At 41.6% G+C, this 15,498-nt stretch overlaps 2 protein-coding genes across 2 annotated transcripts; one reads left to right on the plus strand and one right to left on the minus strand.

Moving 5' to 3' along the window:
- Window positions 1–232: 232 nt before the first annotated feature.
- On the minus strand, window positions 233–7,012 carry LOC111949276 (zinc finger BED domain-containing protein 4-like). Its single transcript, XM_023966148.1, has 7 exons — window positions 3,953–7,012; window positions 3,707–3,798; window positions 3,417–3,623; window positions 3,237–3,350; window positions 2,884–3,141; window positions 2,153–2,777; window positions 233–2,069 (listed from the first exon to the last, which is right to left on the minus strand). Exons 1-6 carry the CDS (start codon window positions 4,029–4,031, stop codon window positions 2,469–2,471), a joined length of 1,059 nt encoding a protein of 352 aa, XP_023821916.1. The 5' UTR covers window positions 4,032–7,012; the 3' UTR covers window positions 233–2,069; window positions 2,153–2,468.
- A 1,718-nt stretch (window positions 7,013–8,730) lies between these two features.
- LOC111949273 (interaptin-like) lies at window positions 8,731–11,523 on the plus strand. The gene has a single exon (XM_023966136.1). The coding sequence runs from the start codon at window positions 9,014–9,016 to the stop codon at window positions 11,369–11,371; it is 2,358 nt and encodes a 785-aa protein (XP_023821904.1). The 5' UTR covers window positions 8,731–9,013; the 3' UTR covers window positions 11,372–11,523.
- Window positions 11,524–15,498: the final 3,975 nt, after the last annotated feature.

Raw genomic sequence — 15,498 nt, forward strand, 5'->3', positions numbered from 1 at the left:
GCGACCGCCAGCTAAGAGGCCACGAGGCAGCCTAAGAGGCAGCCTTTTCAGTATTTTAGAAAAGGCAGAGAGCAGAGAGGAAGAAAGAGCCATAAGAGAGGAGGAAAGGGCCAGAAGAGAGGAAAAGAGGCAAGAAAGACTCTTACTAGTTCTGGAAAAGATTGTTGAAAAAATGTAATGTTGTTTTTATTGTTTCAATATGTTTAATAAATTCATGAACAGAAATGAATTATTAGCAAGTATTATTTAAACCTGAGCCATTTTTAACAATCTCAAAAACATTATCAATCTCATAAACATCAGAGGTAAATATTTACAATTTCATCTTATATTTAACCTCTTTTTTTATATATCTTAACAATAATCGTGGTCTTCTAGAGCCATTTGTGGCACAGTTGGAGCTGACAGGAAACCAGAGATTTGTCCTCGCAGACGGATGCCACTTTGCTCGTCCTGCTGGTTCCTGTTGTCGTCCTGCTGTGGCTCAACAACTGTGGGCTCCAACCAGTCCCCTTCACTGATGCACATATTGTGCAGGATGGCGCTGCAATGATTTTGACGGCAAATTTTGTTTTAACTTCCAACGACCCCAGAAATATGGCTCTCCACCTCGTCTTCATCATTCCAAAGGCTCTCTCCACCACAGAGCGTGCCTTGGCGTGGTGCCGGTTGTATCGGGCCTCAACTGCATTTCTCAGGGGTTCCCTGTAGGGTGTTAGCAGCGTGATGGGTTGCGCAATGCAGGGATTCCTACCATCACCTAAAAGGATGTATCTTTCAGGTGGGTACGTTTTATTGGCGTAAATTGGGCTGTTGCGCAGAACCCGTGAGTCATGGACCGATCCAGGATATCCAACAAAAATGTCTAAAAATTTGGCATTCGAGTCACAAACAGCCTGCATTTGAATTGAATAAAATTAGCTTCCGGTTAAAATAAGAAACTGGATCTTCTTTTGGGGCCTTGATTCTGATATGGCAGCCATCGATGCTCCCCACGATTTTTTGGAAGGCAGCAGACCCAGCGAGCTGCTCAAAACCGGAGGCGACTAATGGTAGTTCAGCCCTACTGGGAAGGCGGATGACCCTGGACATCAGCTGGAGGATGCGGTCTGCCGTCCTGTGGACAATGTCACTCACAGTGGACCGTGGCATGTCAAAGGCCCTGGCTACCACACGGTAAGATGTTCCACACGCCAGCCAGAAAAGGAACATCAGGACCTCAGTGTCCTGTACCCCCCCAGAGTGTGAGGAACCCGAAGCTGCTCCACCAGATACTTGATGGTCCTGCGGGTCAACCGAAAATCCGGTCTTGTGTCAGACTGACCGTCAGCGTAAAGGGCCAGGACAGAAACCTTTATGTTGGGAAGGCAGTAGATGCGCGGAAGATCCTGTAAAATGGAACATTATTTCATTTTGGAAACTAAATCTCAGTTTTGGAATGTTTCTATTTATTCTGATGTCTTACATTTTAGTTTATAAAGTATTTTTGAATGCTGGAAAATCTCAAGTTTCTTTGGCTGGGTATTTGGGTTTTCATATTAATTTTTAAAAATGAAAGCATTTTTGTATAAAACAAGTGTGCTGCAAATCTTTTTTCTAAATAAACTGGTATACAATACTTTGTGTTGAAGAACAGCGGCATCTGGTGGCAGACAGGACGTATATCATCTACTCCACTAATTTCCTTGCCCTTGTAACACTTCAGTGTGGAAATAAAACAAAGACGATGTTTGAACATTTGTGAGAAGTGCTTGTGTTACATTGTGAATGCCATATATTAAGTGAGAATGAGTGGTTGTGAACCAGGGTCTAACATGACTGGGTGGGATACATGTTATAGATTTTTATTTAAAAACCGAATTTTCTCCACTGTGCTGGGCTTCAGCCTGTTTCGTCTTTGGCTGACGATTTCGCCAGCCTTGGAGAAGATCCTCTCACAAGGCACAGATGAAGCTGGTGTGCATAAAAACTTCATTGCCAGCTTGTAGAGATGTGGGTATAAAACCTTGTGGGTAACCCAGTATCTCAGTGGGTCCTGAGTCCTTGGGATGTGAGGTTCCTTTAAGTACCTAGAAGGACATTAATAGCCTATTGTCATGCACCAGTCTAAAATGAGCAGAAGTTATGATGAGGATTCTAATCCTTACTTTACCTCTGAACCTCCACTGTTGCACTGGCAGTTGTGCTGGTCACCTGCTGTTGAACCCCCACATGCCTGTCCAGCAGGGCCCAGAGACCACCATCTTCCTGCTGACTTGAAGGACCTTCTCTAGGTGGCGACTGTGGCTGTGCCTCTGGAAGTAGCGCCTGCACTGTTGCAGCACACTCTTTAGTGAGTCGCTCTATGGCCGTGTGGGCAGAGCCTTGGCTGCAGAACCCCAGCTCTTTAAACCTTGGGTCCAACAAGGTTGCCATTGACAGAGCAGTGACCTTCTCCAGAGCTGAAAACCTCTCATGGAGATTGTTCTTCAAGTTAGTGGCCAGTTTTTTTCACCAAGTGGGTGTGTGATCTGACCACACCTGCTTGAGATGTAATGTTTCAGCATTTTGACCATGGGAATGACTTTGGATGCTGACACTCGTTTTTCTGTCGAAAGCTCAACTGTGGCCTCTTGAAACGGTGAAAGAACACTCAAGCAGTGGTGTATGGCCTGGTAGTCCTCTGAGGTGAGTGGAGGAAGGTCTGTATGGAGGGTGGCCAGAGCTGCCCCCAGTGGCTCTCTCTCCTTAAACAACCTTTCCAACATATTAAATGTGCTGTTCCATCTTGTTTCCACCTAAGATAAGACAGCAAGCACATTTTAAAGGAGAGAAGAAAGTAACACAATAAACAACTGCAAAAACATGTAAAATCTTAGATTTAAAAAAAAGAAAATGTTTCACCTCTTGCATTAATTTGTGCTCTGGCCTGGCCAGCTGTCGCTCCATCTCTGACAGCTTCTCCTTCGCTGTGGTGCTGGATTTAAAAAGACCGACAATCCTACGCCCCTTACTTCGGACATCCTCTAGTTCAGGGGTTTGGGCTAGGGACTTTTTCACCACCAAATTAAGCATATGTGCAAAACACATTATGTGCCGAAGCAGTAATATATTAGCACATGCAACCATGTTGGGAGCACAGTCTGTAACCAGGCCTGTCACCTGGAAGAAAGATTACATGTTCACAAATCATGTATATTAGGTAGTGGGAGGCCATGTTGATGAATGATCTCGTACTTTATTGATCTGGCTCGCACCTTCCCTTTAATTCCCCATTCTTCCATGAGAAGATTTTTGGCCTCAGCCAAGTGAGCTGCGGTGTGGGTTTGGGGAAACTTCAGAACCCCCAAGACCACAGAGGCCAGCTCCACCTAGAATGAACAAAATCAAACTGAGATACATAAAACAAAGCATTGCACAAAGCAGGGGATACCTACCTCCTCGGTGATAAAATGGCTTGTTACAGCCAAGTAAGCGTCCATGTTAATGGATGTCCACATGTCTGCTGTAAGGCTGACAGCAGAGGCCCTGCTAACCACATCTAAAGCCTTCTCCTTTTTGGCTTTGTACTTCTCCTCCACCATTGTCCTCAAGGCCTTCCTATTAGGAATTATGTAGGATGGGTCCAAAAGGTTGACAAAAGCCTAATAGTGACAAATAAAATACAGCTTATTATGTACACAAAGACATAAATAATGTAAATGCTATATAATATTAGCCACCTTACCTTGAAGCCCTTGTCTTCAACAATTGAAAATGGTTGTGCATCCATTACAATCATATCCACCAATGCAGAATCAAGTTCTTGCTTTCTTGACACTGCAAAATATACATATGAAGATAAAAAAAAATTAATTGTAGAAGCTGAGCCTCAAACCCACAACCTCAGCATACTCATGTCACTGATTTTTCCACTGAGCTATCTGTTTAAGTTCTTACTTAGTGTGCCATTAGTTGGATATATTCTTATTACCAATATGAGGTGGATTGAAGGCTTGATTTGCCGACTGCGGAGTTTCAACATGATGAACGGAGCGGAGATGTCGCATCATGGAGGATGTACTGTCATTAAATGCAAATTCATGTTTGCAAATCAAACATTGCACCTAAAAAAGAAATGGAAAGAATAAAAATGATTCCTTTCAACTGACAGACATATCTATAAAACTGACATAATCAGCAATGGCAACTAATAAAATAACGTTAATAGTGTATTACCTTATTTGGAGAAATCAAGTTGAAATGATCCCAAGCCACAGAACGTTTTTTTTACCGGGTGCCATGACGTTGATTCTTACGATACACGGGAAACAACAGAACTGGTCGGGAAACGTTGTTTGGGATTCATCTGTATTTATAGACAACAGCGCGCCCTTCTGATCAAACACACCTGAGATCTGAAACCTGGTTCAGGTGAATGATGCATTTGGCGCGTCATACGTCATCAATCACGTGATCTGCGCTGGTTGACACACGCTTCGAAACCTTGTGCCGAAACACTCTGTTTCATGAAGGTGAACCGCGCGCCGAAGCCCCGTGTCAAACGGGCCATCCCTACTATGTTCCCCGTCCCAAGATCCAACCTCTCACGAGTGACGGCAGCGCGGACCTTTCATTCTACGGCTCAGGAGATCGGAAACCCTCGGCACCCGCTAACCGTTTCTAAACCCTCCAGCCTCGCCACAGCCACGTCTAGTCTGGACCCTCTTCAACCATCTTCACCTCTGGAGAAAATAATAAATCCTTTCTCATCATCCACTTACCTGTCTTCCTTCTGGGTTGCAGCAACTGGGTTCCTCATCTTTGTGAGATCATGACAGAACAAACTGGCCCAATTCCGGACCCAGCTGATCCAGAGGGACTTCGTTTTGCCGTCAGCCAGCAAGACATCGCCCTGGGCCGTCAAGCCGACGCTCTGTCGCAAGTATCCTCTGCCCAACAGGAGCTTTTTTCGGCGTCTGGACGGCCTAACGCAAACATTGATGAACTACCCCGAAGCGCCTCCTCCCGCTTCCAGTATCGCCGCCACTTCCGCCTCTGGTCCGTCACCTGAAAACTACCGCCTACAGCCGGAACCATTCTTCGACTACGTCGAAGCTTGTGGAGGGTTCCTGCTGCAATGCAGTCTCCTGTTCCAGCAAGCTCTGAGGTATTATGACTCCGACCTCAGCAAGATTACGTTAATCATAAACTCACTCCGCAATAAAGCGCTGCAGTGGGCTCAGGCTTACCTGGCTGCCAGTCCTGTCACCCTTTTAACGTACAAGCGCTTCATTAATGAATTCAGGCTGGTTTTTGACCAACCCCGTAAGCGGGAGGAAGCCTCACGGAAGCTTCTCGCTCTTAAGCAGCGAAATCGGTCAGTGAGCGACCACGTCATAAACTTTAGAATTCTGGCGGTGGAAGCCGGCTAGACTGATCCAGCATTCTGGGGTTCTCCTGGCTTCGTCACCACAACCCGCAATTTGATTGGGTCCATCATCGCATTATCGGTTGGAGCGAGTTCTACCTCGCTAACTGTTTGCAATCCGCTGTTCCACCTGCTAATTCTGCCTCCATTAGGTCTCCTGAAGAGATCGATCTGTCTAACGTGCCTAGTTGCTACCACGATCTCCACACCGTCTTCAGTAAAGTTAAGGCCGGTACCTTACCTCCCCAACCGGACTTACAACTGAGCCCGAGCCGCTCACATGGCTGCCGTACAGCCTGTACCCCGCCTTTGCCCAACAGTAGCTGGGACAGGCTCCAGCAACCCTGTCACTCTGAAAGGGATACAGCGGGTTAAGAACTCTGAACTTTGAACTCTTGCCTCGCTGCTCAAATTCTGCTGCACCCGTTGCTCAAATCACGCTGCAGGACTTCAGATACCATTGACTTGACATTGAAAGTGCTCCTCCTGACGTGCAAATCACGTTTGTTGTTTATGCAGCTTCAGATGCTCAAACATTTAGAAATTTAGAAAATAAATGTAATGAAAACATTATTCTAATCTTGTCCATAAAGTCTAACCTGATGATGCTGCAGTGGGATTGAAATCATTACGTCAGTGTTTGTATTTTTTGTAATATTTGCTTCATCAGTTTGACATTTTCATGCATTTAGTGCTTGTATGTATGTTTGCTACAATAAAAATGAAGTTCATTTTCTTTGTACATATGATTTCTATATTTTATAATGATCTTTACAAAGTTCTTGAAATCTTAAATTTCACTTTTTTAAATCTGTGACCATCTTGACAGTGTTTGTATTTTTTTCAATTTGAGTATATTTACCAATTTGATTTACTTAGTTTGTTTTAACTTGTGGTAAAACCAGCATCAGCTCAGTATGTTGTGGTATTTATTGGGATCAATAGATCAAACTCTCAGGGATCTATTGATTGCTGAGAGTTTGTTTGTCTGGAAAAACCACATGTATGAGCTTGCATACGCTGTTGTACTCGGAAGAATCCGTGAATAAAACACACAAAATGTTCAGTGGTCTGCTGTTCATTTAAAGTGTGCAACACATTTCTGAGTATTTCTTTATTAATTCAGGAGCAGATGAAAAAGTGCTGTTTGAAAAACCAAGTAGATCTGATGGGTGGGGGGCTGTAAGATAGCAGGAGAGTGTAAACATAGGGATGATTGGAAATTGGAGCAGGCTTCTAAATTACTCCATGCCATATGCTCCGCCCAAAATATAGAGGTGAATTTCTGATGAACTCTGCAAAAAACCCAGTTTTATTTTGTTTTTGTCTAAAATCGGCATAATCATTATTAAAAGACCACTGGCAACACTTTTACTATGAATCAAAAAATGACTGGAACAAAAAACCCGTGCCATTTTCCAGGACATAGTTTCTGCAGAGCGACAGTTTATCACAAACTCACCTCTTCACAGTTTATCTGCTCCATTCTATCTTTATCTCCATTCTCCTGTCCACTTTTATCATCATCCTTCTTTAGGTCTCCTTGGTCCCCTTTTCTAGTTCTCCTCATTATTTCCTCAATTCTCCATTTGGACTGTTGGCGCAGAAGTGAGCCATGACCCCTTTGTTTACACTCTCTTCCACTAACTTACAGCCCCTCACATTACCGGTGCAACAAAAATGGTGAGCAATATTGACTTTTTGATCCAGATTCCAGCTCAGACGAGGTAAACAAAGACGTTTATGGATCTATTTGTCTGTAAGTGGATGTTCTCAAAAGTCCAGTTTTTTTTTCCACAGAATCTACAGCTGCTTGTCCTTCTCTTGTCTATGAGGTGAAATATTTAAAATCTTTTTTGTGTTAATAGTTCTGAGCTCTCAGGTTCTGGTTCTCTGGTTGGGTGGTGGACACAGTGCTGTCAGCAGATTAGTGTATTTTACTGATAAAGCCTGAGTTTATAGGTTGGGGATAATTAAGTCACATTGTTGTGGGACATGATGACAAACATTGAAATGAGAGACTTTCTAATGAGCTTAGGCAAAGAGGAAGGGGACAGTTGGAGGTTGGTGTGGTAAACATCAGGCTCCTCCATGACGGTGGCCTTTACCTCCTGAGAGTATCCTGGGGGACACGCCTCAGTAAATACAGAGCAGGACTCTGTGCCAAGTCTCACTAAACGACAAGTAGTCTGTTTTTTGTAAATTAAATGGTATTAAAAAGGCTTTGTTTGACGAAGACTGGGACATTTTCTAAAACAGAAACAGGACTTGCACTTTAGGCGAAGGTGGAGCTGGCCAAAGTCCGTGTGTTTCCCAGTCGACCGGACTGCCTTCACCCGTTAGTGTTGGTCCTTTGTTAGCGGCCTTTGGATGATACAGCCAGTAATGTGTTGGCTATAGGCCAAAGTTGGTTTATTTTTTCCAACTGAACAAAGGATAACATGCAGCATCAACGCCACAGGCGTGCAAGCACCAATGGAAAAAAAGACTATTGGAGCAGAATTTAAATCAAGTAAAATAAGGGGGAACAAACAGATAATTAAAAAAAAGAACTTTCATTATGAGATAATTTCTGCATCATTTTAGGTTTTAAATCTTGTTTATGAACGAAAATGTGATTAAAAGTCATTCTTAAAGAAGGAATTGGAACATTTAACACCCCTCCATTAGCAGTTGTGAAAGTTCTATTTTGTTATTCTTGGTATTTTCAAGGGTTGTAGACAGGGCCTCAATAAGAGGTGTCAAACTGGTTTTGGTTCGGAGGCCACATTCAACCCGTCTGATCTCAAGTGGGCCGGACCAGTAACGTAAAAGCAAAAAAAAACAGCTTTGTTTTTCTTTTTTTTACTGAGTTAGAAAAAAGGCCTCAACCAACATGGTATCCTTTTCACTTATTATTACACATTCATTCATTCCCAGAGGCCAATGGATCTCAAAGAAAATGCATTTCACTTTTAAAAAAAGTCTGTTTGTTCAATTTGATGCAGACTGAATATTTTACATCTGACACTGAAGCAATCCTGATAGTAAACTCAAGAGGGGGCTACAGAAAAAAATGAAACCCACTGCCTAAAATGTAAATGTGCAAATCAATGAAAAATTCAACTAAATTGAACTTGAAACATTTGTGAACATAACAAGAATTTGGAGTTAACCTCCCTTTCTCTCCTGAAACTTCACCCGGCTGTCAATATCGGGATTCAAATCCTTTTTAGGTTGTTTGATTGTGTGTGTTTTCCAAAGGTGTGTTTTGTATGCTTCCTTAACATAAAAATAGATTTTAGGTAAAAATTTTAAGTAATACACCCCCCCCCCCCCCCCCATATCAAAGCTGATTGCATCACTACGCATCACACCACCAATGACATAACTCATACATCACATTAGAACATATGATGTCATATCACTTCAAATGAAAACATTTGATGTCAAATGATGTCATATGATGTAACATCATCTGTCATGATGTATTGTTAAAAGTTCCTTTATAGAACCAAAATCTTCAGATTTTCATCCACACAAGGTTCGTCTATTGCAAAGAACCAAGTATTAAGTTGAAGAAGTGCCATCAGTTACAAAGAACTTTTCTTGTCAAACTGATTAGAAACCTCAATAAATCGTACCATGGAACCATCAAGACGCCGTCCTGTCCGAAAAAGCACCAAGAATTTGCAACTCAGCTATTTTGATTCTGTTGTGGAGAACGAGTCCACTTTTTATTTTAGGTTTGATTCTACCCGTCCTAAAAATCTAAACACTTTCATGGACTGGGATGACACTGACGAAGACAATGATTACCCTCCCCCTTCAGATGATGATAATGAGGAGGAGGAATTTCCTGAGACTCCAGGAACTCCTCACTATGATTATTCTCCCCTTTCTGAAAATGAGGATGAAGAATTTACTGAGATGCCAGAAACCCCTGAACCAAAAAAACAGCAGGATTGGGGAAACCTCAAGCCTAAAACCTGCCCAGAAAACCAAACCTTAGGGTTAAAACCCTTAAGTTTTGCTCCACCCGTCTCCTTTCGTCCAGCTGCATTCTTTCCTGTGAAGCCGGTGTCTGTCCCTAAATCAGCTCAGCCTGAAGAAATCAAACCCTTGGGAAAGGGAAAACAAAGTGCAACTGCTTTGGATGAGCCAACTTCAACCTCTGAGTCGACCTCAGTGGAGAACGCAGAAGCACTTCAAGTAGAGAACACTGCTCTGAAAAGTGAAGTAGAGCGTCTGAAGGAGCTTCTCCAGCAGAAAGATCAGAAGCTGGCGGATGCTGCTCTCAAAGCTGATCACTTTGAAGAACAGATGAGCCACAAGACAGAACTTTTAGCAAAAGAGCGTCTTCTAAATGACCATCAGCTGGCATTAACAGAAGCCAAAAACCATCTGGCTAAAGAAAGAGAAGAAAACACCTCCCTCAAGCAACAAATGGCTGAACTAAGAAAAGCTCATGAGCAGGATAAGGCCGCAAATGAAAAGAACTTTCTGGAGGCGCTCTCCAGTAAAGAGAAGAGCATGGAACAGTTAAGAGAAACCATCACAGGAAAAGAGACCATCATGAGCAAATTTGAAAAGGTCTCCAGGACAAGGATCGTAAAACTACTAGGTCAGATCGACGACCTAAAATTGGAGCAACGGAAGAAAGATTATATGCTGCGGGAAGCCGCTCGGAAAGCCGATGAGTTGGAAGAAGAGATGAGCCAAGAAAGACAGCAATGGCAGGAAGAAAAGTCCTCTGTCTTCCAAGAAATGGCTCAGCTAAAGTCAGTTCAGGAGGACAAGGAGACCCAGGTGACTGAGTCTAAAAGAGTCTCCAAGAAAAAGATGGTCCAACTACTCCGTCAGATGCACGACCTAAAAGTGCAGCATGAGCAGGAACATTTGGACCTCACCAGCAAATGGGAAATGGAGAAAGAGTGTCTTCTAAATTACCATCAGCTGACATTAACAGAAGCACTAACTCAGCTGGCTAAAGAAAGAGAAGAAAACACCTCCATCAAGCAAGAAATGGCTGAACTAAGAAAAGCTCATGAGGAGGATAAGGCCGCAACTGAAAAGAACTTTTTGGAATTGCGCTCCAATAATGAGAAGAGCATGGAACAGTTAAAAGAAACCATCAGAGAAAAAGATGTGATCTTAAGCAATTCTGTAAGGGTCTCCAAGAAAAAGATCGTCCAGCTCCAAAATCAGATTGAGGGTCTAGAAAGGAAGCAACAGCAGGAACGTTTGGAGCTTACCAGAAATTTGGAAAAGGAGAAAGGGGATCTTCAATATCACTATGCTATGATGTTGGAGACAGAACAAGATCAGATGGATGAAGACAGAGAAGCATGGAAGAGGGAAAAGGACTCCATGCTGGAAAAAATAGCTGAATTAGAAAGAAAATGTGAGGAGCATAAGGCAGCCTGTTACCAAAGTGAAAAGAACATTTCAGAATTGCTCTCCAATAACAAGAAGGCCATGGGAAAATTAAGAGAAACCATCAAAGAAAAAGATGCGGTCATAAGCAATTCTAAGGTCATCTTGAGGGAAAAGCTGGAGCAAAAAGACCAACAGCTTGAGACGGTAAAAAAGGCCTCTGACAAGAAGAATTTGGACCTCAGCATGAAATTACACCAAGTGGAAGAAGAGCTTAAACAAGAGAGGGTCAAAACAAATCAAGCCAAACACAGCTTTGACCTGGAGGTAGAGGAGTCCACCAAATTAAGAGCTGCTTTGGTCCAGAAAGAACTGGAAGGCCAGCAGCAGCTGGAAGAAGAAAGACAACAGCTGGAAGAAGAAAAGTCCACCCTTTCACAACAAATCGCTCACCTAAAGAAAGTTGTCAAGAAGAAAAAGACCATCATCAGAAAAACTCAAGAGGATTTCCAGCTCCAAGTTCATCAACTACAGCAGCAGGTGGATGAGCTGAAAGAGAAGACGACAAAGAAAAATGTTGGTCGGAGGTTCCTGAACCTGTTTAGAAGATCTAGAAAAAAAGACTAAGTGGACCCCCCACCACAGCTCTGGAGAGAGAGCCTTCTACCCCTCACCCCCACCACACCACCACAACCCTGAAACGACCGCGGTGCAGCGGTAGGGCGGTCGACCCCTGATCGAATTGTTGCAGGTTCAATTCCTGTCTTGCACGCCCTTGTGTCCTTGGGCAGGACACTGAACCCCACCATCCCTCTGGTGGAAGGTTGGCGCCAGTGTGTAAATGTGTGTGTGAATGTGTGTGTGACCGTAAAGCGCTTTAGGCCTTCAAAGAAGGTGGAAAAGCACTTTATAAGTAAACGCCATTTACCTCACACAGACCAAGCCCCCCCCCCCAACACCCACACACATTTAGGCTTTAACCCTTTAACACCTTAGATGGAGTTATGACCGTCCAAGAACGGCCAAACAATAGGAAAAGCTCCAGTGTTAAAGAGTTAAACATTGAATTGTTATCGTGTGGGTAAAAACTAGAGAGGCTTTTTCCTCTTTTTCTATTCTAAATGTGTATCTTGTAAATGTGTATCTTCTAGTTTATTTTTTAATTTATTGTTTTAAAGGTAACTTTCCACGACTCCCCTTTTACGTCTTAACTAGGTTTTTCTTTGACTACTTCAGTTTTGTTTTACTTTTTGTCTGAATTTTTATTTTGTTTGGTTATGAAAAAAAAGTTTATTTTAATGACTGTACAGTTTTAGTTTAGTTCCCTAATAATTAGAATAAAAAAATAAATAAAAAGAAATGACAAAAAATAGCAAAAGTATTATGTATTTTAAAAGTTACAAAAATCCCCCCTCCTTGAATTGCCACCTTATTGCGGTGGAGGGGTTTGCGTGCCCAAAAATATAAAATATGTAAATCAAGATTGGTCAGGGTTCAGATGCTAGTGGGAGTGTGTGTAGTGATTGAGTTCAACTTTTATGGATTTATTTTAATTAAAAAAAACGGGCTGCATGGTTAAATTGGCGTGTTCTTTCCATGCATGCGTGGGGTTTTCTCTGGGTGCTCTAGTTTCCCCCCACAACCAAAAATATAAAATATGTAAATCATGATTGGTCAGGGTTTAGAAGCTAGTGGGAGTGTGTGCAGTGATTGATTTCAATTTTTGTTTTTTTGTTTTTGTTTTTTAATTGAAAAAACGGGCTGCATGGTTAAATTGGCGTGTTCGTTCCATGCATGCGTGGGGTTTTCTCTCGGTGCTCTAGTTTCCCCCCACACACACAAAAAAGTGAAAATCACGATTCCTAAATGTAATGACACAAGACACTGGTAATATCCAGGAAAACATTGAAAAAGATTTTAAGAACATTTATTTTTTGTGGTTAAATTGAAGCTTTTAACAAAAATGTTCATGTTTACTTCCAGTCATTAATTAAAACTGTATTATATTTTATTTCCATGTATTTATGAAAATGTATATAATGTACAAAAACTAGTTATGTGTTAGCATGTAATAAAAAATTAAAATTAAAAAAAGGAAAAAAAAAACATATATATAATCCAGCCTCAGAGAGTCACTAAGCTGTGTACTTTCTGTGATGGTCCCAAGCCCATAGAAATGGAGAGGGTATATATGCTGGTTGGACTCCAGGTTTTTCTTTGCTTCCATGTTCAGTCAAAAAAGCAAAAGGCACTGGTAGATGGAACTCTGGCTTCAGCTAGACGGGGTTCAACTCCCTGCAGTGTCCTTGATAATTCTTTGACATGAAACATCAAAGTAAATAGTCTTCCAAAAAATATGATTCTAAAGTTTTAAAGATTATATGTTGATAAGAATTGATCAGGCATTGATGAATATAGCAATATTAAATGTATTTCATGTAAATGTATTCTTTTTTAACTCAGTTGCTTGCATTGGTTTGTATTATGATTGTACCAACCTGACACTTTTTCCCCTTAAGTTTCAGATATGAGGAGGCAGCTGCTGTTCCTGGAAATGTCTTCATGTCAAACCAAAGATTGAGCTCCAGTTGAAAAATGCTTTAACCTCTTCTGTTCCAGAAAGGTTCAACACTATTGGGTTCAGAGAAAGTCTTGTGTTTTCTCTTCATAGTAAAACCATAGTAGCCTTCAACACAAAGTGTTTCATATTTAAAAAAAACAATTGAAAATCCAAAATTCTAGCCAAAAAACAACATGAGATTTTCCAGTATTAATACTTTATAAATGAAATTGTGAGACATCAGAATAAATAGAAACATTCCAAAAATGAGACTTAATTTTTAAGTGGGGGGGTACAGGACACTGAGGTCCTGGTTGGCGTGTGGCACATCTTACCGTGTGGTAGCCAGGGCCTTTGACATGCCACGGTCCACTGTGAGGGACTTTGTCCACAGGACGGCAGACCGCATCCTCCAGCTGATGTACAGGGTCATCCGGCTCCCCACTGTGAATGAACTACCATTAGTCGCCACTGGTTTAGAGCAGCTCTCTGGGTCTGCTGCTTTCCAAAAGGTCATGGGGAGCATTGATGGCTGCCACATAAGAATTAAGGCCCCAAAAGAAAATGCAGTTTATTTTAACAGGAATCTTTTTATTCCATTCAGATGCAGGCTGTATGTGATTCTAATGCCACATTTTTAGATATTTTTGTTGGGTATCCAGGATCAGTCCATGATTCACGGGTTCTGCATAACAGACCAATTTATGCCAATCAAACATTCCCACCTGAAGGATACATCCATTTCGGTGATGGTGGGTATCCCTGCATTGCTCATCCATCATGCTGCTCCATGCTAACAGAAGCAAATCACATTTTTTGCAGTTGGGAGGGAGCAGGAATAACAATGACAATGGGATGCTTGAAGTACCCACAGATATCCTTACCATACAGGCCATTGGCTGGAACAAGCGGAAGGTGGAAAAGCTTGACCAGACACTAGCTAAAAGATGCATCAAGGTAAAAACCAGATATGTTTTTTTAAGTGTTTTTACTTTTTTCATTCAAACATTACTCAACAATTTTGCAATGTTTTTGACTGTAAAAAGGATTTCTGAGGCATCAGCAGACCTTGATCAGCTGACAACATAACTATTGATACAAGAAGACACTGTCCAGCAATGGGTGTCTGATGTTAAAAAGTGGGCTGCAGGTGCTGTGGAACTTAATATACTGTATATATTGACACTTTTTTATGTCCAATAATTACTCTAGTAGTGAACTCTAGTAATATCAAGTGAACGCCTTTTTATAGCATCTTGCCTCAAGTCAAAATGTCCAAATACTTTTTGTTCCTAAAAGAATTGTGCTAACTTTTCTCCCCACAAAAACCAACCTTGAAAATCCATTGAAGGACTTTATCTGAGCCCAGCAGAGGAAATATGAGCAGTATCACCAGACAGGTGAGGGATAAAATGCAAAGATCTTGAAGCAAATATTATTTAATTTCATTTGCCACTTAGAAAGTTTTGTTTACAATGTCTTGGCATACATATTACTTCATATAAAACAAGTGGCCTTAAATCATTGCAATAAGAAAGATGTGCTGTACAGATATGTACCCTTGGATTTGTATCAGTATGAAATAAAAAATAAAGAGCTTTACATTTCATCAAAAATGTTATGTAAGGTTTTCTTTTTTGCCTCATTGGCTTATTGTTCTGCTTCAGGCATTTGGAATTTTTTCAGCTGTTATGAGACAGCTTTATGTTTCTGCTCATCACTCACTTATGGAGCTTTACTTGACCGTCATGTATACCAGCAGGTGGCAGTAGTAAACCAGAACATTGTTTCTGGAGACTAATATTTACACAGCTGTATTTTCAGCTGTTCATGACAATATTTAATGTTTCTTTTAAATAACATTTTGAAAAAAGCTGACATTTCAAAGCTCAAAAACAGTGAATGTGTGGAAGCATTTGTGTAGCATAGTTAAAAATAAAAGTCAAAACCAGAAATACTTTTTCATTTTTAAAATAAGCTGCATTTTGTGGCTTTGTGACGGCTGTGCACTGTTGATGATTGTACACAGCTCATCAGGACTACGTAGCAGCATTTCCGCCTTCCGCGGTCCTCCTTCAGATGTATAATCATGACCGTTAGAAAAGCACATTTAGAAGATATTCTCCTGCAGCTTGGCGCTGATTTTGCTGTTCGAGGACAGCTGGAGCCCCATCAACAACTACAGCACATTTCG

This window comes from Oryzias latipes, chromosome 18, assembly GCF_002234675.1.
Source record: "Oryzias latipes chromosome 18, ASM223467v1".
NCBI classification, from domain to species: domain Eukaryota; kingdom Metazoa; phylum Chordata; class Actinopteri; order Beloniformes; family Adrianichthyidae; genus Oryzias; species Oryzias latipes.

What these genes read in the sequence shown, in the direction of transcription:
- LOC111949276 (XM_023966148.1), bottom strand. Translation starts at nt 4,031, where the DNA reads ATGATGCGACATCTCCGCTCCGTTCATCATGTTGAAACTCCGCAGTCG. An exon ending in CTTCAATCCACCTCATATTG is followed by an intron (nt 3,799 to 3,952) that starts GTAATAAGAATA and finishes TATATTTTGCAG; the next exon opens with TGTCAAGAAAGCAAGAACTT. An exon ending in AATGGGGAATTAAAGGGAAG is followed by an intron (nt 3,142 to 3,236) that starts GTGCGAGCCAGA and finishes TCTTTCTTCCAG; the next exon opens with GTGACAGGCCTGGTTACAGA.
- LOC111949273 (XM_023966136.1), top strand. Translation starts at nt 9,014, where the DNA reads ATGGAACCATCAAGACGCCGTCCTGTCCGAAAAAGCACCAAGAATTTG.